This window comes from Oncorhynchus clarkii, chromosome 27, assembly GCF_045791955.1.
Source record: "Oncorhynchus clarkii lewisi isolate Uvic-CL-2024 chromosome 27, UVic_Ocla_1.0, whole genome shotgun sequence".
Taxonomy (NCBI): Eukaryota; Metazoa; Chordata; class Actinopteri; order Salmoniformes; family Salmonidae; genus Oncorhynchus; species Oncorhynchus clarkii.
The window spans coordinates 39,063,648-39,087,861 of NC_092173.1; the positions used below are offsets into that span (position 1 = coordinate 39,063,648).

The following is a 24,214-nucleotide window of genomic DNA, read 5'->3' on the forward strand; positions in this document are numbered from 1 at the left end:
CTGTCAGTGAGGACATAGTAATCCCATAAAGACTACTACTAACCTGTCAGTGAGGACATAGTAATCCCATAAAGACTACTAACCTGTCAGTGAGGACATAGTAATCCCATAAAGACTACTAACCTGTCAGTGAGGACATAGTAATCCCATAAAGACTGTCAGTGAGGACATAGTAATCCCATAAAGACTACTAACCTATCAGTGAGGACATAGTAATCCCATAGACTACTAACCTGTCTGTGAGGACATAGTAATCCCATAAAGACTACTAACCTGCCAGTGAGCACTTTGGCCAGGAACATGGAGTGGATCCCTTTAGGAGAGCGCTTGGAGAAGTTATGGGAGTAGACGGCCTTGCGGGCGAAGTAGGAGCCTTGTCCGAACATGGTGGCGTGTTTGCCACTGACACGCGGGTCAAAGTTGTGTTTGCAGATGCCCTCTACCACCTCAGTGGAGGTGCCGTGGAAAAGGTGACGCTCGCTCAGCATCCTGTCCATCTCCGAGAGACGACGAGACATGTACTCCTTCTTCCTGTTAGGGGGAGCGGAGGGGGGGGTATGATGTCTTTAGGTCTAGTAATTGAATCTTTACACTTTGAACAGGATACAGTGAAACAGCTTGAAGGTTTTACTCTATAGTCCAGTCTATATGTTTCACTGCTTCTACCAAGTAGGAAACACTCACACCCACCCACACCACCAATCAACACCTTCTCACTACCCACCGTGACTCATCCTCACCTTCTGCCGTATCTATGGCAACCGGATGTATAAAAAAAAATCAAGGAACCACTTCCTGTTCTTCTGAACGCACCTTCACTAGTGGGTTACACTAATGGTGAGAGCGCAGCTAAGTAGGTGTTCAGAACACACGTACACAGCCCGGCTTTCTGTCATATTCAAACACCACAAGGCTAACCAACGTGGGAGCTTAGCTCTTGAAGAAGTTAGATTAGCCTAGTACACTGCTCTCAATATCTACAACATCAATGAACTCTTTGGCCCCAATTGAAAGCATTCTGGTGCATTCTGGCATCAGAGTCGTTTAGCCTGGAACAGACCCCTTCCAGCACATTCAGAGCCACAGCAGACAGACATCAGTCTTTCCCCTAGGTCTGGTCTAAAGCGAGATCAGACATCAGTCTTTCCCCTAGGTCTGGTCTAAAGCGAGGTCAGGCATCAGTCTTTCCCCTAGGTCTGGTCTAAAGCGAGATCAGACATCAGTCTTTCCCCTAGGTCTGGTCTAAAGCGAGATCTGACATCCGGCTTTCCCCTAGGTCTGGTCTAAAGCGAGATCAGACATCAGTCTTTCCCCTAGGTCTGGTCTAAAGCGAGGTCAGGCATCAGTCTTTCCCCTAGGTCTGGTCTAAAGCGAGATCAGACATCAGTCTTTCCCCTAGGTCTGGTCTAAAGCGAGATCTGACATCCGGCTTTCCCCTAGGTCTGGTCTAAAGCGAGATCAGACATCAGTCTTTCCCCTAGGTCTGGTCTAAAGCGAGATCAGACATCAGTCTTTCCCCTAGGTCTGGTCTAAAGCGAGATCAGACATCAGTCTTTCCCCTAGGTCTGGTCTAAAGCGAGATCAGACATCAGTCTTTCCCCTTGGTCTGGTCTAAAGCGAGATCAGACATCAGTCTTTCCCCTAGGTCTGGTCTAAAGCGAGATCAGACATCAGTCTTTCCCCTAGGTCTGGTCTAAAGCGAGGTCAGACATCAGTCTTTCCCCTAGGTCTGGTCTAAAGCGAGGTCAGACATCAGTCTTTCCCCTAGGTCTGGTCTAAAGCGAGATCAGACATCAGTCTTTCCCCTAGGTCTGGTCTAAAGCGAGGTCAGACATCGAGCTTTCCCCTAGGTCTGGCCTAAAACGAGATCAGACATTAGTCTTTCCCCTAGGTCTGGCCTAAAACGAGATCAGAGATCCGGCTTTTCCCTAGGTCTGGCCTAAAGCGAGATCAGACATCAAGCTTTTCCCTAGATCTGGCCTAAAGCGAGATCAGACATCAAGCTTTTCCCTAGGTCTGGCCTAAAGCGAGATCAGTGTAGCAGCCAAGGCACACCAGCCATCTATCTACAGGAACAAATGAGCTGTGATTCAGACAGTCATAACCAACTAACAACTGTAACTACTAAGTCAACCAGCTCCTTACCTCCACGAGGACACAGGTGAACCTGTGTAATAACGGTATGATAACTCACCTCTTGTATTTCTCCCAGAGGAAGGGATTCTGGACGCGGAGGATCTTAAGGATGCGGAACTTGGTTTCGGACACCGTCTTGTGGAAGAGAGTGTAGACGGTCCGATAGCTCCGGTCGTCACAGGATACCGGAACCTGAAGGAAGTCCTGGCTGGTTGTCATGGGTAACCAGGTCTCTGGGAATACACTGGGAGTGTTGGTGGAGGACGGAGAGAGGGGGAGAGAAAGGGACAAATCCACAGTGGAGGAGGGGGAAAAGGAGGAGAGGCCACCAAGAGTCCTACAAAAGAGAGAGAGAAACAGATTTAATCCTAGTAAAAATTCCCTGTTTTAGGTCAGTTAGGATCACCACTTTGTTTTAAGAATGTGTAATGTCAGAATAATAGTATAGAGAATGATTTATTTCAGCTTTTATTTCTTTCATCACATTCCCAGTGGGTCAGAAGTTTACATACACTCAATTAGTATTTGGTAGCATTTTCTTTACATTGTTTAACTTGGGTCAAACGTTTTGGATAGCCTTCCACAAGCTTCCCACAATAAGTTGGGTGAATGTTGGCCCATTCCTCCTGACAGAGCTGGTGTAACTGAGTCAGGTTTGTAGGCCTCCTTGATCGCACACGCTTTTTAAGTTCTGCTCATACATTTTCTATAGGATTGAGGTCAGTGCTTTGTGATAGCCACTCCAATACCTTGACTTTGTCCTTAAGCCATTTTCCCACAACTTTGGAAGTATGCTTGGGGTCATTGTCCATTTGGAAGACACATTTGCGACCAAGCTTCAACTGATGTCTTGAGATGTTGCTTCAATATATCCACATCATTTTCCTACCTCACGATGACATCTATTTTGTGAAGTGCACCAGTCCCTCCTGCAGCAAAGCACCCCCACAACATGATGCTGTCACCCCGTTCTTCACGGTTGGGATACTGTTCTTTTGCTTGCAAGCCTCCCCTTTGTCCTCCAAACATAACAGTGGCCATTATGGCCAAACAGTTTAATTTTTGTTTCATCAGACCAGAGGACATTTCTCCAAAACGTACAATCTTTGTCCCCATGTGCAGTTGCAAACTGTAGTCTGGCTTTTTATGGCGGTTTTGGAGCAGTGGGTTCTTCCTTGCTGAGCGGCCTTACAGGTTATGTCGATATAGGACTCGTTTTACTGTGGATATAGATACTTTTGTACCCGTTTCCTCCAGGATCTTCACAAGGTCCTTTGCTGTTGTTCTGGGATTGATTTGCACTTTTCGCACCAAAGTATGTTCATCTCTAGGAGACAGAACGCGTCTCCTTCCTGAGCGGTATGACGGCTGCATGGTCTCATTGTGTTTATACTTGTGTCCTATTGTTTGAACAGATGAACGTGGTACCTTCAGGCGTTTGGAATTTGCTCCCAACAATTAACCAGACTTATGGAGGTATACACTGATTTATTTTGATTTTCCCCATGATGTCAAGCAAGGAGGCACTGAGTTTGAAGGTAGGCCTTGAAATACATCCACAGGTACACCTCCAATTGACTCAAATGACGTCAATTAGCCTATTAGAAGCTTCTAAAGCCATGACATTTTCTAGAATTTTCCAAGCTGTTTAAAGGCACAGTCAACATAGTGTATGTAAACTTCTGACCCACTGGAATTGTGATACAGTGAATTATAAATGAAATAATCTGTCTGTAAACAATTGCTGGAAAAATTACTTGTGTCATGCACAAAGTAGATGTCCTAACAGACTTGCCAAAACTACAGTTTGTTAACAAGAAATTTGTGGTGTGGTTTTAATGACTCCAACCTCAGTGTATGTAAACTTCAGACTTCCAACTGTACATGGATCCCTTCTAGAATTATAAACCACATCCGGAATCATCCAATAATGTTTAATTTCATAATAACCCATGCTAATGGTGAATAACCAATCAAACTGAAGCTCCACCACATCCTGCATTAGAAACAACACAATCCCTGTCACCGATGATGATGTCATAGTGCTAGAAGCAGGCGATACTCTACTGCAGCAGCCAAGGAGAAGCCAACGAGCTTCTCAGAAATGAGGAGCTGACACAGGATGAGAAAAACACAAAGCAATAGCATATCAGGAGGCTGTCAGAGAACTCACACAGAGAGAAAAGAAAAGCGATGGCCTGTCTGGCATTTTAGTCACTAACTGTAGGATCGCTGTCATGTTATTCTCTATGGCTCAGACTACATGTCTTAATGGTATTAGCCTTATCTCGGTGTCTGTGTGTGTGTGTCATTCTCTGTGGCACAGTGACGGTTTCTTTCTCTCCCTCCTGAGTCTCATCTTTCATCTCAGTTCTGTCTCGCTCTGTTTGAGTGTCAAGCTGAAATCTGTCCCCACAAATCAGATGCTTTATTCCCCATGTGTTCTGAGAAGATCACAGGGAAGAGAGAGAGAATGTGAAAGAACCAGATTGCACGAGGGAAGATAAAGAGATGGATAGATGCAGGGAAAAAGGACAGCAGATGGAAAGCAAGAGGTGAAACATTGAAGGGAGAATGTGTTTAAGACATGGTGAACGGACGGACGGACGGACGTGAGAGAGAGATGTATTTGCCCATGTGAGAAATAACTTGCAAGCAGCTAAAGAGGCACAGTGCCAATCAAGCTAACGACTTCCACCTCTGTGCTCAGAAGCACTCCAACACACAGGCACACACACTGAACTCAAAATAAACACAGTAAGATTGCATGCGTTTTAATCATATCATGTTCAACTGTTTACAGCTAACACACACACACGACCAGCATGACTGTCTGAGAATGTGCTAGCTGCAGAAGCTCCTCTCTCTCATGACTTGGTGACCAAAGAAGAAGAGACTCTCTCATGACACAGTGGCTAGAGAAAAAGAGACTCTCTCATGACACGGTGACTAGAGAAGAGGATCTCATGACACGGTGACTAGAGAAGGGGAGACTCATGACACGGTGACTAGAGAAGAGGAGACTCATGACACGGTGACTAGAGAAGAGGAGACTCATGACACGGTGACTAGAGAAGAGGAGACTCATGACACGGTGACTAGAGAAGAGGAGACTCATGACACGGTGACTAGAGAAGAGGAGACTCATGCCACGGTGACTAGAGAAGAGGAGACTCATGCCACGGTGACTAGAGAAGGGGAGACTCATGCCACTGTGACTAGAGAAGAGGAGACTCATGCCACGGTGACTAGAGAAGAGGAGACTCATGCCACGGTGACTAGAGAAGAGGAGACTCATGCCACGGTGACTAGAGAAGAGGAGACTCATGCCACGGTGACTAGAGAAGAGGAGACTCATGCCACGGTGACTAGAGAAGAGGAGACTCATGCCACGGTGACTAGAGAAGAGGAGACTCATGCCACGGTGACTAGAGAAGAGGAGACTCATGCCACGGTGACTAGAGAAGAGGAGACTCATGCCACGGTGACTAGAGAAGAGGAGACTCATGCCACGGTGACTAGAGAAGAGGAGACTCATGCCACGGTGACTAGAGAAGAGGAGACTCATGACACGGTGACTAGAGAAGAGGAGAACAGAACAGTCAAGCAGCAGCCATAGATGTAAAGAAGGAAGAGGATGAAAAAGCCCAGGGGACAAATCCCTTGCTCGCATTCCAACTCCTCAGTCACATTTCACACTCGTTCAGTCATGCTGCTGCCCCTGTCTGGAAGCCATTTACACCTCTCTTTCCCCATTTTCTTTTCCATACATTCCCTTTTTCTTCTGTCTCTCCCTCTTCCTTGTTCTCTCTCTTTCTTCTGTCTCTCTTCCTCGTCTCTCTCTCTCTTTCCATCTGTTTGTTCCAGGTCTGGTTGGATCAGTAGTTAGATCAATTTGCCACATTACACTAGGGACAGACTGCTACTTCCAGGGAAGACTGACTGACTGCTACTTCCAGGGAAGACTGACTGTCTGCTACTTCCAGTGAAGACTGACTGACTGCTACTTCCAGGGAAGACTGACTGACTGGCTCTATGGAACACTGTTTCACAATGACACTAGCTAAGTAAGAGAAGAGAGTGTGTGGTCACTGTGCTGGCACATCATGTCCAACCACAGTGTGCAGTGCCCTGGTACCATCCAGACAAGACAAGTTGTTATGGTAGCAGCAGGCTCCGGTGTACTATGCCATGTAAATGTTAACAGGACAGTTCACCTCACAATCACATTTTGGCAGACTTTTTCAACACTCAAGTAGGAGATTGCTCATGGGGAGCTCTTGATATGAGCGTGAGCTAAATATAATCGACTACATAAGTGGTATAGTATTGTAGTAATGGAGTAGATGAGTGTTATAGTATAATAGTAATGGAGTAAATGAGTGTTATAGTATAGTAGTAATGGAGTAGATGAGTGTTATAGTATTGTAGTATATAAGTGGTATAGTATTGTAGTAATGGAGTAGATGAGTGTTATAGTATTGTAGTATATAAGTGTTATAGTATTGTAGTAATGGAGTAGATGAGTGTTATAGTATTGTAGTAATGGAGTAGATGAGTGTTATAGTATTGTAGTAATGGAGTAGATCTGAAACTAGTATAGAGGTAGTCCTGTACTCACTGTAGATGTGGCGTGAGGACCATGGAGGACAGGAAGAGGGGGCGTTTCTTGATCTGGCGCCTGAAGCCGAACACTGCGTTCTGCTGGAAGCCCTCTCTGATGTTGAGGATGTACTGGTTCTGTAGGGTGATGAAACGGACCTCCTTCAGACCACGACCACTAGCCTCCTCTATCAGACGCACTACGGGCTGGAGGGAGGGGCGGGGGGGAGAAAGAGAGGGGAGGGAGGGAGGGATCAACATTTAATTTTAGATATTATTTGTGGTGGTTTACTCATCAGGAATAATAATGTGATTCAAAGTTGTTCCACCTAATATTGTTTAATAAAGTTATTTTACGTTTCTAACCAACAAAGCGCCTATGCAAAGTCCTCACTCAGTCACCCAGAAACTTCTTCCAGTGTCAGCCTGCCAGCTGAAAATCGTTGCCAGTGTGTGTTTAGGCTACCTGCCTCCCCCCCCCCCCCCTTCAAACCATAGGCTACTGTACTGACGTTACAAACATGATTCAGAAATTAGGGAGAGATTTTTTTTATTACAGAAGAATTGATTAACTTCTTCAATGCTAGTTAAGAATACTATACGTAGTTATCACATTTCACATTGGATTTGATTAACTACAAAAAGTTTAGACTTGTTTTTATTTTAATTCTGCTGCCGCTCTGCAAACATGTTAGCTTGTTAGCTAGCGAGCTCTGGTCCATCCAACTCTCGGAAGTTCAAAGTTCTTCCATAGAAACCACTCCTAGGCCTAATTCAGATAATACATGTCATAACAAGATGGTCATATCAAGATGCTCAGAGCTTCTTGAAGCCTCATCCTCCATCGACACCCATGCCCTATATACTTGTCTGTCCATTATGCATTTAAACAACTAGCTTGCCCGCTCCATAGCAAGTTGCTCTATCCACACTGATTGAGGTCATTTAATGAACTAAAATGTAAAAAATTGAAGATTTCACAGGTTAAAATAGGAAACAGAAAGGAGAGGTCAAAGGTTAAAAGAGGAAACAGAAAGGAACGATATAAACCGATACATTGTTTGGAGTTCGACCGGTTCAGAAATGTATTTTCTTGGTCGGAACAGTGGAACGGAACGAAGATAATCGTGGTTCTGTTCAGAGATAAACGTTTGGAACATATTTTTGGTTCCAACCCCTGCTCTGAACACACACTCACCTCAGAGTATTCTCTCCAGCCGAAGTTGTCTCTGCAGTAGTATTTCCACACTGTGTGGCAGTTAGGGGTGGGGTTTGTGTTTGGGGGCGGGGCGGCAGGGCTGGAGGGAGTGGTCAACCGTCTGACACGGTCGAACTCCAGGTCACATACACGCATCGTAGTGAAGTCTAAGGAAAACACACGACCCCTAGGAGAGAAGAGAGCACATGGTCAGTACACACAGCCAATTTCACTTGACGGACACAATCATCATGCAACATCACATAAAACCGCCAGATATCACACACTGCGGTCAACTGAAAATGTGCTATCTAGGTCAAGATCAGCCTTATATAATGATAGATCACGAGAGAGAGAGAGATCTGGAGTTTGCTCACAAAATGGGACAAACACCAAATTGAGGCTGCATTCAGAATTCTGCAAAAATATCCTCCGTGTACAACGTAGAACACCAAATAATGCATGCAGAGCAGAATTACCCTCTAATTATCAAAATCCAGAAAATAGCTGTTAAATTCTACAACCACCTAAAAGGAAGCGATTTCCAAATCTTCTATAACAAAGCCATCACCTACAGAGAGATGAACCTGGAGAAGTCCTGTAAGTAAGCTAGTCCTGGGCCTCTGTTTACAAACACACCCCACATTTGAAAAATTTACAAAAAAACACTGAATTTGAAGACAAATCCAATTTTGATAAACTCCTAGATCTACTGGGAGAAATACCACAGTGTGACCTGTAGCCACAAGAAAAGGTCAACCAGTGAAGAACAAACACCATTGTAAATACAACCCGTATTTATGTTGATTTATTTTCCCTTTTGTAATTTAACATCAATATAACACCGTCCATAATATATCCTTCTTATTTGGAACCTTTTGTGGGTGTAATGTTTACTGTTCATTTTTATTGTTAATTTCACATTTGTTTATTATCTATTTCACTTGCTTTAGCAATGTCAACAAATGTTTCCCATGCCAATAAAGCCCCTTGAAATGAATTGAGAGAGAGACCTCTGTCTTTGTCTGTGCTAGTCTGGGTCAAATCCTACCACCCCCTACCACCGACCCACTAGCACCCCTCGGGCCCCTGGCAAGCTCTTTTCTGGGTCAGACATGCCCCATACACATGCATGAGCAACGCATGCAGGCATACACATAAATATGTCATACACACACACACTGTAGGCTAGCTGTGCTGTGGCTGTGTTAATGGGCTGATTGATCGTGGCTGGGAGACCAATGGAATTTGAGATTAAAGGAGTCTGGACAGGCAGAGACAGAGAGGTGTGACAAGCTGTGTGTGTGTGTGTGTGTGTGTGTGTGTGAGAGGTGTGACAAGCTGTGTGTGTGTGTGTGTGTGTGTGTGTGAGAGGTGTGACAAACTGTGTGTGGACAGTTAAGGCTCCCGATTTTCTCGGCTGTTCGGGCACACAACATTTGTTCTGGAGGAAAGCCGAAGTTCGGAGCCGAAGTCTAAGCCCCTTCGTCGGTGATTGGTCAACAAGGGATTCTTCAATAAAGTCTTCGTTTTCATGCACATTTTTTTATTGAGAAATACTGCCCCAAACATCTTCGTTAGATGTCAAATTGCGTGACTAGGATCTCTTTGGAAAAAACGTCAAAATTAATGACAGATTTCTTGAGTTATTCATTCTGACTATTTTGAGAAAGTGTATACTGGCTATGGTGTCTCAAAATGGACAAACAGTACTATTGCCACGTTTTTCAAGCAAAGGTCTTTTAAGGGACTACGCGAGCAAAGTCAATCGGTTCGGCTAGCGGCCAGCCGAGTTCTGCTAGGGGCCAGCCGATGTCTGCTAGGGGCCAGCCGATGTCTGCTAGGGGCCAGCCGAGTTCTGCTAGGGGCCAGCCGAACTGAAGCATGCTGACGCCTTTGGTGTGTGTTTTGGTGACCTGTGTGGTATGTGTAGCTTACAAGATAAATTGTCCTTCACAGCTCAGCTAGCCACTAGACTCTAGTCCACTGTCCAGTACATAGTTCACTGCTCAGCTACCTATGCTAGCCAAAACATCACATTTTAATTATAAACAAAGAGGCGGAGGAATCATCTGTCAAAATGAATACAAACGGCAGGCAAACACACCATCCTATGCCCAGCTCCAGCTCATCCACACATGACTCTACAGTTATGCGTTCGTTGACTCACAACAGCTGAGAGAAGTGAAACTCACTTTACCAAAAAAAGTGTCTAGTCATAGTTTTGCCCAATAAACGAATCAGTCAGCGGTTTTCTGAGACACACACACAGGCTACATTGCTTCACTGCTCTTGAAAACATAGTCGTTGGTTTTTACAGAAATGTGAATACATTTCTCACACACATTTCACACAGATTGATTAGCGTTTCTGTTAACACTAACTAGGAGTGTGGCGGTCCGTGTGAGGAACTGAAATAGGGATCTGCTACTGCTCTCTCGTGCTTCACAACCACCAGCCTGATATCTATCTATTTCTATCATATGGGCATAATGCTAAAGTCATTGTAGGTTCTGGTAAAGAATAAATGCTTTTGTTTACTTTGCAAAAACAAAATGGTTTGTTAACAAAAGAGTTGTTACAGGTATTTTGGGAAATATATATATATATTTTTTTTAATGATTGGACCAGCAACATACATGATAATACATGACTAATGAGAGGTGAGAGAAGGCATCAGGAAAGGAGGAAGAGGAACAGAAAGGGGATGAAGAAAAATACAGAGAGAGAACAGGAGAGGGGCAGGAACAGGCTGCATTGTCAAAGTAGAGTATGTTCCGTTCTCTCTGTTCTCTCCTCTTCTCTGTTCTGCTCCCTCGGTTCTCTTTCACTCTCTGTCTTCCCTCATTCGACTCCTCTCTCTGTTCTTTCTCTCAGTACAGAACTGTCTCTGCCTGCCACACAACACTAACGAGAGAGCATGGCCCTCTGTTTTTTTAGGCTCGGGCAGTATACAGATGTGTTCATAGCGTCATACCGTCCATGTCTCATCCCTGGATTTACGGTATTACCGGCATAGCACACAAGGGGGCGTTAAAATGCAAGAAAAGCCCATTGGGTCTCTATTACCAGAATGCTAACAAAATCACAGATGCTGTTCGCTAAATGCTAACGAGCAAAAACTAACAAACTAATTGCCAAGAAAGGCAAATCCAGCTCATAAAGTTATACAAGCATAGCTAGTATGTCATTTTCGGTGAGTGTGGACATCTACAAGCGAAAGTGAACAAGAGAAATTGTGCAAAAGAACAAAGTTGTGATAGATGCTTTTTGGGAAGGAACAGCAGCATGTGTACACGGACCAGATGGGACAAGAACAGAGGAGAAAATAACACACTAGTAGGAAACACGGGGAGGGGAAAATAACACACTAGTAGGAAGCACAGGGAGAGAAAATAACACACTAGTAGGAAGCACAGGGAGAAAATAACACACTAGTAGGAAACACAGGGAGGGGAAAATAACACACTAGTAGGAAGCACAGGGAGAGAAAATAACACACTAGTAGGAAGCACAGGGAGAGAAAATAACACACTAGTAGGAAGCACAGGGAGGGGAAATAACACACTAGTAGGAAACACAGGGAGAGTAAATAACACACTAGTAGGAAGCACAGGGAGGGAAAATAACACACTAGTAGGAAACACAGGGAGGGGAAAATAACACACTAGTAGGAAGCACAGGGAGAGAAAATAACACACTAGTAGGAAGCACAGGGAGGGGAAAATAACACACTAGTAGGAAGCACAGGGAGGAGAAAATAACACACTAGTAGGAAACACAGGGAGGGGAAAATAACACACTAGTAGGAAGCACAGGGAGAGAAAATAACACACTAGTAGGAAGCACAGGGAGGGGAAAATAACACACTAGTAGGAAGCACAGGGAGAGAAAATAACACACTAGTAGGAAACACAGGGAGGGGAAAATAACACACTAGTAGGAAGCACAGGGAGAGAAAATAACACACTAGTAGGAAACACAGGGAGGGGAAAATAACACACTAGTAGGAAGCACAGGGAGAGAAAATAACACACTAGTAGGAAACACAGGGAGGGGAAAATAACACACTAGTAGGAAGCACAGGGAGAGAAAATAACACACTAGTAGGAAGCACAGGGAGAGAAAATAACACACTAGTAGGAAGCACAGGGAGAGAAAATAACACACTAGTAGGAAGCACAGGGAGAGAAAATAACACACTAGTAGGAAGGACAGGGAGAGAAAATAACACACTAGTAGGAAACACAGGGAGGGAAAATAACACACTAGTAGGAAGCACAGGGAGAGAAAATAACACACTAGTAGGAAGCACAGGGAGAGAAAATAACACACTAGTAGGAAACACAGGGAGGGAAAATAACACACTAGTAGGAAGCACAGGGAGAGAAAATAACACACTAGTAGGAAGCACAGGGAGAGAAAATAACACACTAGTAGGAAGCACAGGGAGGGTAAATAACACACTAGTAGGAAGCACAGGGAGGGAAAATAACACACTAGTAGGAAGCACAGGGAGAGAAAATAACACACTAGTAGGAAGCACAGGGAGGGTAAATAACACACTAGTAGGAAGCACAGGGAGAGAAAATAACACACTAGTAGGAAGCACAGGGAGAGAAAATAACACACTAGTAGGAAGCACAGGGAGGGAAAATAACACACTAGTAGGAAGCACAGGGAGAGAAAATAACACACTAGTAGGAAGCACAGGAAGAAAAAAGAACACACTAGTAGGAGGTTGTGTGTGTTTGGGAGAAAAAAGTCAGCTGTACAGAACTCATCCAGAGCTCTCTGACTTCTGGCAGAAAAGCCATTATAAGATATTTGATGGCAAACATATAGTAAGTAGTGAATTGCAGACTGAAGTTTAACTTCATTACCTCGTGAGCCACACAACAGAGACTCGTACTTAGATTTAGAACGTTATGGACTGCAGATATTAACTTAAACATATGCTACAAATATTAACATTTATTGAAGAATAAATCGTTTTGACAATAAAAAATAAAAAACGTTCTCAAATGCTCCAGTATACGGTATAGCGCCCAAGACTAGTGACATCTCTGCTTATCGTGGGGAAGGGCCCGTCAGTCAGCATTTCATGTTGGTCTACACCTGTTGTTTATCAAGCATGTGAAAAATAAAATAGGATTTTATTGAACTATACTTATGGGGAATAGAAGTCATTTTGCCAGTCCCCACGAGGAAAAATACTATTTCTAGAGGGTTTTGGGTTGGAATTGGGAGTTTAGGTTAGGTAGAAAATAAGATTTTGAATAGGCATCAATTGTGTGTGTCCCCACAAGGTTAGTAAAACAATAGTCATGAGGAATGTGTGAACTGTCACATGTATGAGCAGAATGGAACGACAGCCAATCACGCTACACTCCATCTCACCACAAACACACACAACCTCCAACTAGAACACTCATCTCATTCCAGACATCACACTACCCTTCACTACAGAGCCCCCTCCTTCTGATTATATAACACACCTAGAGCAGCTACAAGCTGAAAACAATGGCTTATAACAAGTTAATTACAATATACCATATATATATATATATATATATATACACATACTCTCTCTCTCCTCCTGTCTCCCTCCAGCCCTTCCCCTCTCTCTCTCCTCCTGTCTCCCTTCAGCCCTTCCCCTCTCTCTCTCTCTCTCTCTCCTCCTCTGTCTCCCTCCAGCCCTTCCCCCCCTGTCTCCCTCCAGCCCTTCCCCCCCTGTCTCCCTCCAGCCCTTCCCCCCTGTCTCCCTCCAGCCCTCCCCACCCTGTCTCCCTCCAGCCCTTCCCCCCCTGTCTCCCTCCAGCCCTTCCCCCCCTGTCTCCCTCCAGCCCTTCCCCCCCTGTCTCCCTCCAGCCCTTCCCCCCCTGTCTCCCTCCAGCCCTCCCCCCTGTCTCCCTCCAGCCCTTCCCCCCCTATCTCCCTCCAGCCCTTCCCCTCTCTCTCTCCTCCTCCGTCTCCCTCCAGCTCTTCCCCTCTCTCTCTCTCCTCCTGTCTCCCTCCAGCCCTTCCCCTCTCTCTCTCCTCCTGTCTCCCTCCAGCCCTTCCCCGTTATCCTCCTCCTGTCTCACTCCAGCCCTTCCCCTCTCTCTCTCCCCTCCTCTGTCTCCCTCCAGCCCTTCCCCTCTCTCTCTCCCCTCCTCTGTCTCCCTCCAGCCCTTCCCGTCTCTCTCCTCCTCTGTCTCCCTCCAGCCCTCCCCCCCTCTCTCTCTCCCCTCCTCTGTCTCCCTCCAGCCCTTCACCTGTCTCTCTCCTCCTCTGTCTCCCTCCAGCCCTTCCCCTCTCTCTCTCCCCTCCTGTCTCCCTCCAGCCCTTCCCCTCTCTCTCCCCTCCGGTCTCCCTCCAGCCCTTCCCCTCTCTCTCCCCTCCTCTGTCTCCCTCCAGCCCTTCCCCTGTCTCCCTCCAGCCCTTCCCCTCTCTCTCTCCCCTCCTCTGTCTCCCTCCAGCCCTTCCCCTCTCTCTCTCTCCCCTCCTCTGTCTCCCTCCAGCCCTTCCCCTGTCTCTCTCCTCCTCTGTCTCCCTCCAGCCCTTCCCCTCTCTCTCTCCCCTCCTGTCTCCCTCCAGCCCTTCCCCTCTCTCTCCCCTCCTCTGTCTCCCTCCAGCCCTTCCCCTGTCTCCCTCTCCCCTCCTTTGTCTCCCTCCAGCCCTTCCCCTGTCTCTCTCCTCCTCTGTTTCCCTCCAGCCCTTCCCCTCTCTCTCTCCCCTCCTGTCTCCCTCCAGCCCTTCCCCTCTCTCTCCCCTCCTGTCTCCCTCCAGCCCTTCCCCTCTCTGTCTCCCTCCAGCCCTTCCCCTGTCTCCCTCCAGCCCTTCCCCTCTCTCTCTCCCCTCCTCTGTCTCCCTCCAGCCCTTCCCCTCTCTCTCTCCCCTCCTCTGTCTCCCTCCAGCCCTTCCCCTCTCTCTCTCTCCCCTCCTCTGTCTCCCTCCAGCCCTTCCCCTGTCTCTCTCCTCCTCTGTCTCCCTCCAGCCCTTCCCCTCTCTCTCTCCCCTCCTGTCTCCCTCCAGCCCTTCCCCTCTCTCTCCCCTCCTCTGTCTCCCTCCAGCCCTTCCCCTGTCTCCCTCTCCCCTCCTTTGTCTCCCTCCAGCCCTTCCCCTGTCTCTCTCCTCCTCTGTCTCCCTCCAGCCCTTCCCCTCTCTCTCTCCCCTCCTGTCTCCCTCCAGCCCTTCCCCTCTCTCTCCCCTCCTGTCTCCCTCCAGCCCTTCCCCTCTCTGTCTCCCTCCAGCCCTTCCCCTGTCTCCCTCCAGCCCTTCCCCTCTCTCTCTCCCCTCCTCTGTCTCCCTCCAGCCCTTCCCCTCTCTCTCTACCCTCCTCTGTCTCCCTCCAGCCCTCACCCTTTCTCTCTGGGCCAGATACGTAGCTTCATTCTAAAAATAAAATTCCGCTGGTTAAATTAAGTGCAATGAGTGAGTCTGGGAGTTCATTAAGAGAGCCAATCAAATGCCAGACACAGTCCAAAGACACACCCCTTTTTGGAAGAGACAGCACTCAAAGCCTGGCTTAAAATTTGGCCTTTCCAGAGGTGCAAAGACACACCCTAACTGAACAGTCACACACACACACACACACACACACACACACACACACACACACAAATTCATTTCAGGTCATACTCTGAGAACAGTGAGAGTGGCTGAGAACTGTTTGTTCATTTGAGAAGACTAAAAAGTAATTTAGCCTTGGGGTGAGAGAAGAACAGAAAGAGAGAGAGAGATGGGGTTGAAAAGAGGAGTGTGAGAAAAAGAGATGGAGGGAGGGAGGTAGGGAGGTACAGAGTGAGTAGGAGGAGTTTGAGTCAGTTGGAGATGTGAGATATGGAGATGGAGGGAGGGAGGTACAGAGTGAGTAGGAGGAGTTTGAGTCAGTTGGAGATGTGAGATATGGAGATGCATTATTGTCAGGTGAAACGATTAGCTCACACACACACAGGCGGGCGGGCACGCTCACACACGCGCACACACGATACACAGACCTCCTTGAATGCAGGGCACAGTCAACTGAAGTTAGGATTGACACAGACAGACACCCACAACAGACAGACAGAAAGACACTGTAGTTGAAATGACAGATGTATTGAGTTCAAGCCTGGAGTGTGACAAAGAGACAGAGCCTCTAGATCCAGCCCTATACCAAACCCTCTCTCACCCACAGACATCAGCACAATTTAAGGCAGCTCACACTCGCTTGTACACACCCCATGACTTTCTTACAGTCACACCTGCATGCCCGCATCAGTCACGCTCCCGAGAGCGTCACTGACTAGAACCAGATAAATTCACACGCAGTCACACACACACAAGCCAGTGAACCGACCTTACTGAGGTTGATGTGAGCTCCAAAAGTTACACCGTGACACACATACATACAAGAAGTCCCTTTGGTGAGGAGGACAAGGTGGACACACTGGGTCATCCTCCCTTCCTCATCTAGAGAGATTAAACGCTGTTCTTTCTCCTGTATTTGGTTCAGTTTCCCAGAAACCACAACACACTCACTTCACTTCCCTCCATCACCCAGTGTGTGGGGAGAGGTTGATGAGAGGGGCAAGGTGAGGATAGGGAGAGAGAAAACAAGAGTTGAGGATAGGGAGAGAGAAAACAAGAGTTGAGGATAGGGAGAGAGAAAACAAGAGATGCTGGAGGGATAGGAGAGGAAATTGCTTCAGAATAGGCGTACGGAAGCCTGCAGGCACGAACACTCACAGGCCACAAAGAAAGAGAGAGTGAGAGAAGATAGAGGCTGAGTAATGAAAGGCAGGGCAACCCAGACCTCGCCCCAGTGAATCATTTCATAGGTAGTCTGACACGTTATCTCCTCACACACGTACACACACACGCAAGAAAACATTCACACACACACACAGGTCAGGCTACACATTGTCTGAGAAATTATTTTTTCTGACAAACAGTGGCACACAGACAGTTGTGCACATGGACAGAAGCAAATCACACACACCTGGTGTCAGGTCACTCTGTCCTTGGTGCTCAGTGACTCTGTCAGTTAATGACGTGTGAACCATTTACTGTCTGTCCAACAAAAGGCTCCCACACACACACACACACACACACACACACACACACACACACACACACACACACACACACACACACACACACACACACACACACACACACACACACACACACACACACACACACACACACACACACAAAATATTCCTGTCACGGAGATGAGGGTAAAAAGCAGATCATGTGTTAGGTGATGACTATTCCGCTCCACTCTATGTAACTGTAGCTGGCTAGAGGGATCCTGAGAGAAGAGGATGAGTGTTGAGTTCTTCCTTCCTGGGTATTATTTGGATGGGATTAACCTATAGTCTCATACAACCATGATGGAGCACCCCCCCCCCCCCCCCCCCCCCCACACACACACACACTAACTCTGCTAGATCAACTGGACATTTTTGCTATACATATCAAAAATGCCTCCCTGCAGTTTATGTCTGAATTCAAATCAAAACCAGGAAGTCATTCTCCGGTGCCACTTTGTTTAGATCGGGGATCCAGTGGCCTGGATAAGATTATGCTTCTTTTTCAGAATGAGAACGAGTTGACAATTCCTTATGTAAATGTGTATTTTTATGCTCAATGTACATTTATAAAACACAGACTCGACAGCTAGCATTTAAATCTGTGGCTAAAATGCTAGCGGTATGTGGCACCTACCATGCTGCTAGCGGTATGTGGTACCTACCATGCTGCTAGCGGTTTGTGGTACCTACCATGCTGCTAGCGGTTTGTGGTACCTACCATGCTGCTAGCGGTTTGTGGTACCTACCATGCTGCTAGCGGTATGTGGCACCTACCATGCTGCTAGCGGTATGTGGCACCTACCATGCTGCTAGCGGTATGTGGCACCTACCATGCTGCTAGCGGTATGTGGCACCTACCATGCTGCTAGCGGTATGTGGCACCTACCATGCTGCTAGCGGTATGTGGCACCTACCATGCTGCTAGCGGTATGTGGCACCTACCATGCTGCTAGCGGTATGTGGCACCTACCATGCTGCTAGCGGTATGTGGCACCTACCATGCTGCTAGCGGTATGTGGTACCTACCATGCTGCGCATGACAGAAACTGACCGTTACATTTTCCACAATCGTATTTCTTGATACTCCCATTTTAGAAGGGTCTCTGCTCTACATTTCGAGAGTCGTGACAAAAACGGAGAGGTATCATTAGAAAGGATATTTGGGATGTTGGCAAAGAGGCCCTTTATCTACTTCCCCAGAGTCAGATGAACTCGAGGAAACCATTTGTATGTCTTTGTGTCCAATATGAAGGAAGTTAAGTGGTAGTTTTGCGGGCAAATGCAAACTTGCGTTAGCACAATGACAAAGTCAATCAATCAATCAAATGTATTTATTTTTACATCAGCTGATATCTCAAAGTGCTGTACAGAAACCCAGCCTAAAACCCCAAACAGCAAGCAATGCAGGTATAGAAGCACGGTGGCTAGGAAAAACTCCCTAGAAAGGCCAGAACCTAGGAAGAAACCTAGAGAGGAACCAGGCTCTGAGGGGTGGCCAGTCCTCTTCTGGCTGTGCCGGGTGGAGATGAAAGTAATGAACTAGCATTCTTAGCAGTATCCCTCTAAGTGTTCCTCTATTATATCACACACACAGAGATATCTGACTGCTGATGGCTCACTGTCACAGTACGAGGAACAAAAGACTCCCCTGCTGTGTACCGACTTGGTACCAACAAACTGCCCATTTCTACTTGTAGAATCACAATGCGACAAACTGCCCATTTCTACTTGTAGAATCACAATGCTCGTCAATGGCCGAGAACATGACTTTGAGACAATTAAAGGGCACGAACCTCGACGCTGGGGGGAGACGACAGAAGTCAAATCAAATTTTATTGGTCACATACACACGGTTAGCAGATGTTAATCCGACCGTGCAGTAATATCTAAGTGACAATAAAAAGATGTCACCTTTCCTGGTGTAAACCACTCCCCCTCGAGTCACAATTGTTATAACTAAAACAATAAAACTACTAAACATAAATTCTAATTCATTTGATATGTCGCCCAGCCCTACTGGAGGAGTGGAGGTGAGGAATGAGACAGAGTGAACACTTTACAGCCCAACCTCTGGTCACTAGTCCTGCATCACACACACTGACTGACTGACAGTCAGACTCCAATCCTTCACATACTGTATCGGACATAGAAACATGTTAAGATGGTAAACACAGACACAAATACAGAAGGAATGATTAACTCCCTCTCCAATGTTCACAGTCACACACATGCATGCCCTCTCTCACGCCAGACAGGTCACCCGTGACACAAGTCATTATTCGACGTCCATCCATGTCTGACGACTTCGGGAGATGACGTGGAAATCGTCCACTAAGCGGCAACAACGTGCGCTGTTACCTCCAAGATGGTTTCAGTTTGCTCGGGCGTTGTGGACAGGGACAGCAGATGGCTGTGGTTCAAAAGTTTGCATGTTCGAATCCAGCGACAGGAAGTTGTTTTTGATATTTTTGTCTTTAGCCTATTGCAAACCTTAACCATTCAGAATGCCTACCCTTAACGATTCAGAGTTAATGCCTTACCTTAACGATTCAGAGTTAATGCCAAACTTAACAGTAAACACTTTGAAATTTGGCATGTGAGAAACATGGATGAAAGTTTAATTCTCACGTGAGACTGTGAGATCTTGTTCCACACACACAAATACTGACACATGCCAGCCAACTCTCACTCCATCACACACACGGCTGCCAAATAAGTCTGTTGCCATATTGACGGCCTGGCTTGTTTTGTCCTCTGCTGCTCTTCAGATAACAGCTGTTATCAACTGCATTCAGTTACTACGGCAACACAACATCACCCAGGGTGTGTGTGTTTAATGGTGTGGGGGGGGGGGGGAATCTTCCAGATCCACATCTGATAAGACTCTGGAAATTAAGTACTGTTTTACTTGCTTAAATGTGAATAACAATTCTGAGCATGTCGGGACCCTGCCGGGAGCGTATTGGGGGCCGTTGTTTGAAATGGGATGGTCTAACACTTCACAACAGTAAGCAATAAAGAAGAAAACAAAAACAAGACTAATGGAACGTGTTCGAAACTTAAAAACAAGTCCTACAGTCTGTCTATATACTGACTGTTACAATGTCTACTTTGGTTTTCTGAGAGAATGTAAGAAAACAATTAACTGTATTGATTAGTCTGGTACACAGCCATTCTACAGGTGATTGATTACCCTGGTACACAGCCATTCTATAGGTGATTACCCTGGTACACAGCCATTCTACAGGTGATTACCCTGGTACACAGCCATTCTACAGGTGATTACCCTGGTACACAGCCATTCTATAGGTGATTACCCTGGTACACAGCCATTCTACAGGTGATTACCCTGGTACACAGCCATTCTATAGGTGATTACCCTGGTACACAGCCATTCTACAGGTGATTACCCTGGTACACAGCCATTCTACAGGTGATTACCCTGGTACACAGCCATTCTATAGGTGATTACCCTGGTACACAGCCATTCTATAGGTGATTACCCTGGTACACAGCCATTCTATAGGTGATTACCCTGGTAGTTACTGTGCTATTTTGGCTCTGTATACAGACTGGCCATGTATAATGCTTGGAAACGGACACTACTAAGTTACTATCACCAACACCTAATACAGTAACTTTAGACTCATGTGAGTGTGTTGCATATTCAAATAAGAGCTTGACTTCATTTGGGTTCTCATGGACAGGTGCATATCCTGTGGGTGGGAAGGTTTGCATGTAGTTTCACTTTAAAACCTAAAATCAACAACACACACAGGCAGTGACACAGACACAGTCACACACAGAGACACGTACACAGACCCCTCAGTTCCCTGAATAACTTGTGAGGTGTGTGTGGTGACATAGCTAACTGTGCCATTGTGTGAATGTGGGGTGTATAGCTTGAATCAGAGCACACTTTGTATGCCTGTCTGCTAGTGCCTGCCAAGTGCTTGTGTGTGTGTGTGTGTTCGTGAGAAAGACAGCCAGTGCGTGCGTGTCAGTGACCGAGCCAGGCAGCAGTAGGTCATGCAAGTTCCCAGCTCTAAGCTGCCATGGGTACAGCACTTCCTGGTTTGAGCTATTCAACCAATGAGAAGGCTGGGTTTGGGAGCAGAAAGAGCACACACGCTATTGCAGGAAGTCAACGTGCCATAAGAATGACACCCAAAATAAGAACTGAGATAGGGGAAGTCGGGAACCAAAAACGACTCAGTCAGTTAATCATTACAACACACACAACCACCCGCACACACCTACTGAAACTGAGATATCAAACACCATACCTTTCTCATATCAAAGCACTCCTGTCTTAAAACTGTAAATACAATCTCAGCTCTATTAGGCTACTTTCATATAGAACATAAAACAGGAGGAACCACTGTAACTAAAGAAAAGCACTTACTGAAACTTGAGCCTGACTTGTTCATTGTCCGGATTGCAGTAAAGCCTCTCCAACTGATCCTGTGAATCATCCGCCAGGCTTTGCCAGCTTTCAGTATCACTCCTGCAGATCTGCCAGTGGTAGGGCAGCACAGTATGGTGGTAAGCGCAGTCACTCCCGTACACACACAACCCCTGCAGGAAATCCACGCAGATGGAAACCGAGTCGGCTTGGTGCGTGTGATACTGGAGCTGGGTCAGCAGATCAAACACTAGATCCAGGGAGGCCTCTTCGCTTTTATCCTGAAATATCTCGCCTTTGTCAGCCTGAAGACTGGGGGTTTTCTTACTGTCTTTAATGGTGAGGCAATTTGCCCCCCGCAAGGCTTTAGAAGCAAATAGGTCAATCATCGTGTTGCCCCCCTGGCTTGGAGGGGATACTAGAGGGGTATCGGGTGTGGGGGGTGTCGCCGCCACTTCGCGCGCCCGCGGGTGAAGTTTGAGCTGGAATCTGCGTTCGTTAGAGTCTATTGTCACGCGCTGGAGATCTACCGGTGCCTTGGTTACCCCCCCCTCTGTCTCCTCCAACTCGGCGGCGGCGTCCACCATTTCCGTGTCGCCGGGAATCATAGCCGTTACACCGGTAGCTGACGATTCTTTCCGGCACACAGGCCCACCAATCCGCGCCTGTTTGACCACAACAGCAGTGCACAGGTTCCCAGCTGTCCTTGGCGGAGGGTTCCTGGGGACAAACACTCCGTCTCCGGTAACAAGAGCATCCGTACTCAGTAATGTGGTCAGGATTGGGTCCTGGAGCGCACGGAGGCATTTTGAGTCCAGTTTCCTCTGTCCGTGCTTCTTTTTGAAATAAGGCTTCACTAACGGGATTTTATTGCTAAGTCTAATAGATTGTTCCGTGAATTCCCGGTCCCCTATACTCATATCCAGAGCTATTCCCGTCCCACCGCCAAGGACCTTGTCGGTTGAGTCTGTCGGTTTCTGTAGGATATGCAAAGCTTTATCCATGGTCCCCAGGGGCACTCCTAAAACCCGGCAGTCCTGAAAGATAGATAGAGAAATGAGAAGAGAGACGGACAAGAGTGTGAGAGAAATAACCATAGATGGAAAATAATACCTAAAATGTATGCCTCATATTTCGAAAGTCCTGGGCATGTGTCATTTGATCAACTGTTAGTCAGTCCCTTGACAGTGTCAATAACCATTGCATTTTATTGGGTGTAAAACAATAAACTTAATCTTGGAAAACCCATAGTTTACTTTCCTGGGTAACGTTAAACTGATAGTTTCTGTTTCACCAGTTTTATCATGTTTACTATTGATAGCCCTTCAATCTAGAAGATTGAATAGATAGGTTTGGAAAAAGTCTCCCAAACTTAGAAATAGTTTCATTATATTATTGTTCAGTCAATGACGAGCGTCATGATTCAATTACAGTGCGTATAAGCTACTGTACAACGCGATACAATCATTGTCGCACGATAACAAAACATTCTCGAGAGAGTATTTTGATCACCGGAGGTAGATACACGGGGTCTACGGCATACGTGCCAGTTACAAATCGCTGCTCGAGCAAGTTTGCACGTAGGCCTACAGACACACACAGAGACGAGGGGGACTGCGTCGAACAGCACAAAGGCTCGATCCTGACACTGCATTTTCCCGTTGTAACGCACATCAAAAAGCCTACATCTTCTATAAATCGTATAGGTCCTAGCCTACGATGTTAATACCCGCATTTCGGTAGGTTTTATCCGCGAAAACACGGTGGATGTTTGAGATGAACTACACTAATGCCGACCTGCAGAACGTAGTAGACTGCTATATCATTTATAAAATGTAAAAAAATTCCCTTCCAGCGATCATGAAGATCTGGTGTGCTGCGCAAAAGAACTAGGCTACAATATAGTCGATCTCCAACACATACTGCTGCATAGACGTCCCGGCTGGGTGATTTATTATAGCGTTGCTTTCACAGAGCCCGTTTAGAATACAAAGCGTCCAGACACACACAGATCCTATTCCTACCTGCGTAAAATCCGTTCAATCTCTCCTGTGAAATCGTCTCCTTCGCCACGTAATCCCTGCCCGGTCATGAATGTAGCGATATGTCGATCTGCGTTTGGGCTGCTGGTCCGGGGATGGGGCAATGCGTGACAAAGCCGCTGTTCGTCGTTCTGCACTGAGCTCAGTTCTGCCAACTCCTGTGTTGGATAGAGGCAACTCGCAGCTGTTGCAAGGAACGCTCAGCCACTCACGGCGCTCCTCACCCGGTCGAGGGATGGGATTTGGCATCAAAGGAGAAGAGAGAGAGAGGAGGAAAAAACGAAACTGGTGTGTCATAGGGGGAGGAAAAGCAGGAAGTTGTGCTGTGTTCGTCAGGCGCCTGACCAGTAGGAGAAATATGTCTACTAAGTGCAGGGAGTTGGGTGGTCTCCCCCCTCCTTGTTTTTGTGATACTGACTGAATGGAAAGGTTTCTGGTTGTTCGCATATTCAAACAGCATTTCCAGTAGACCTACAAGACAAAGGAGATTATCGTAGGACAAACACAGCCAATAGGCCTGTGAAGGACAGAGCCAGAGGCATCAAGCCAGTAGGGGGGGATGTGGCCAATCAGATTTGTCTTGTTTAAAAAAAATAACCAGGAAACGAATTAAACTAACTATCTTTCTCTTCTTCTGTAATACTACTAGCTACCTAGCAATTTTATGAAGTAGGCTTTAGCTTGTCCAGATAGGTTTCCAATCTCCCAACCTCATAACAAACGACCCAGAAGACATTTCAGGCTATTAGTGAAGTTAGAGTAGCTATCT

The 24,214-nt window shown here is 46.4% G+C and overlaps 1 protein-coding gene across 1 annotated transcript in view; it reads right to left on the reverse strand.

Moving 5' to 3' along the window:
• LOC139386122 (protein mono-ADP-ribosyltransferase TIPARP-like) overlaps nucleotides 1–23,860 on the reverse strand; it is a 26,446-nt gene extending 2,586 nt beyond the window's left edge. The window contains exons 1-6 of the mRNA XM_071131552.1: nucleotides 23,428–23,860; nucleotides 21,404–22,440; nucleotides 7,937–8,123; nucleotides 6,758–6,945; nucleotides 2,195–2,473; nucleotides 274–531 (exon numbers count right to left, since the gene is read on the reverse strand). Of these exons, the coding sequence (XP_070987653.1) occupies nucleotides 274–531; nucleotides 2,195–2,473; nucleotides 6,758–6,945; nucleotides 7,937–8,123; nucleotides 21,404–22,407 (1,916 nt within the window). The 5' untranslated portion in view covers nucleotides 22,408–22,440; nucleotides 23,428–23,860. The remainder of the gene's footprint in view (nucleotides 1–273; nucleotides 532–2,194; nucleotides 2,474–6,757; nucleotides 6,946–7,936; nucleotides 8,124–21,403; nucleotides 22,441–23,427) is intronic.
• Between the last annotated feature and the right edge of the window lie 354 nt (nucleotides 23,861–24,214).